This window comes from Penaeus monodon, chromosome 31, assembly GCF_015228065.2.
Source record: "Penaeus monodon isolate SGIC_2016 chromosome 31, NSTDA_Pmon_1, whole genome shotgun sequence".
Classification (NCBI taxonomy): Eukaryota; Metazoa; Arthropoda; class Malacostraca; order Decapoda; family Penaeidae; genus Penaeus; species Penaeus monodon.
In genome coordinates, this window is record NC_051416.1 from 30,831,287 (window position 1) to 30,831,777 (window position 491).

Here is a 491-nt window from a genome sequence, read left to right on the forward strand (position 1 = left end):
CACAAGGGCGTCTGTAACAGACTGCCACCAAGGATTTTCAGAAAGATGCTAGAAATAACATTCTTAGAGAGAACATTGTTTACAATTGATGTAGCAGGAAAAATGTGTGAATGTGAATCTTTATGCAGGTTTTGTTGAATTGAAAACAAACACATTGGAAGAATGGTTCCATATGCTGTTGCTCGTCAATTAAGTAATGCAATAGGTATAACATAGATACTGGTATTTAGTAACATTTGATTTGATAATGTTAGGAATGAAATGCAAATACACTGTATACATTCTAAAGATTACTTTAACCAAATCATTCTATATTTTCAGGAGTGTGATGGCTCCACCAGCAGGTGGTAAACATTTTGTCATTCCAACTTCCCTGTTGGATGATATTATAAGGTATGTTATATGATTTTTTCTACTCTTTATAATTCTGGTCTGTAAATTTATATTTACACTAAGTTTTTTCATATGTATACATTTTTATGGTTTATTGC

General features: G+C 31.6%; 1 protein-coding gene across 3 annotated transcripts in view; it reads left to right on the forward strand.

Annotated features, from left to right (window-relative positions):
- The window catches only part of LOC119593164 (m7GpppN-mRNA hydrolase-like), a 17,569-nt gene that overhangs the window by 11,984 nt on the left and 5,094 nt on the right, over nt 1-491 (forward strand). For all 3 annotated transcript variants that reach the window (XM_037942136.1, XM_037942137.1, XM_037942135.1), the window contains one exon: nt 322-393. In XM_037942136.1, coding sequence (XP_037798064.1) covers nt 322-393 — 72 coding nt within the window. The remainder of the gene's footprint in view (nt 1-321; nt 394-491) is intronic.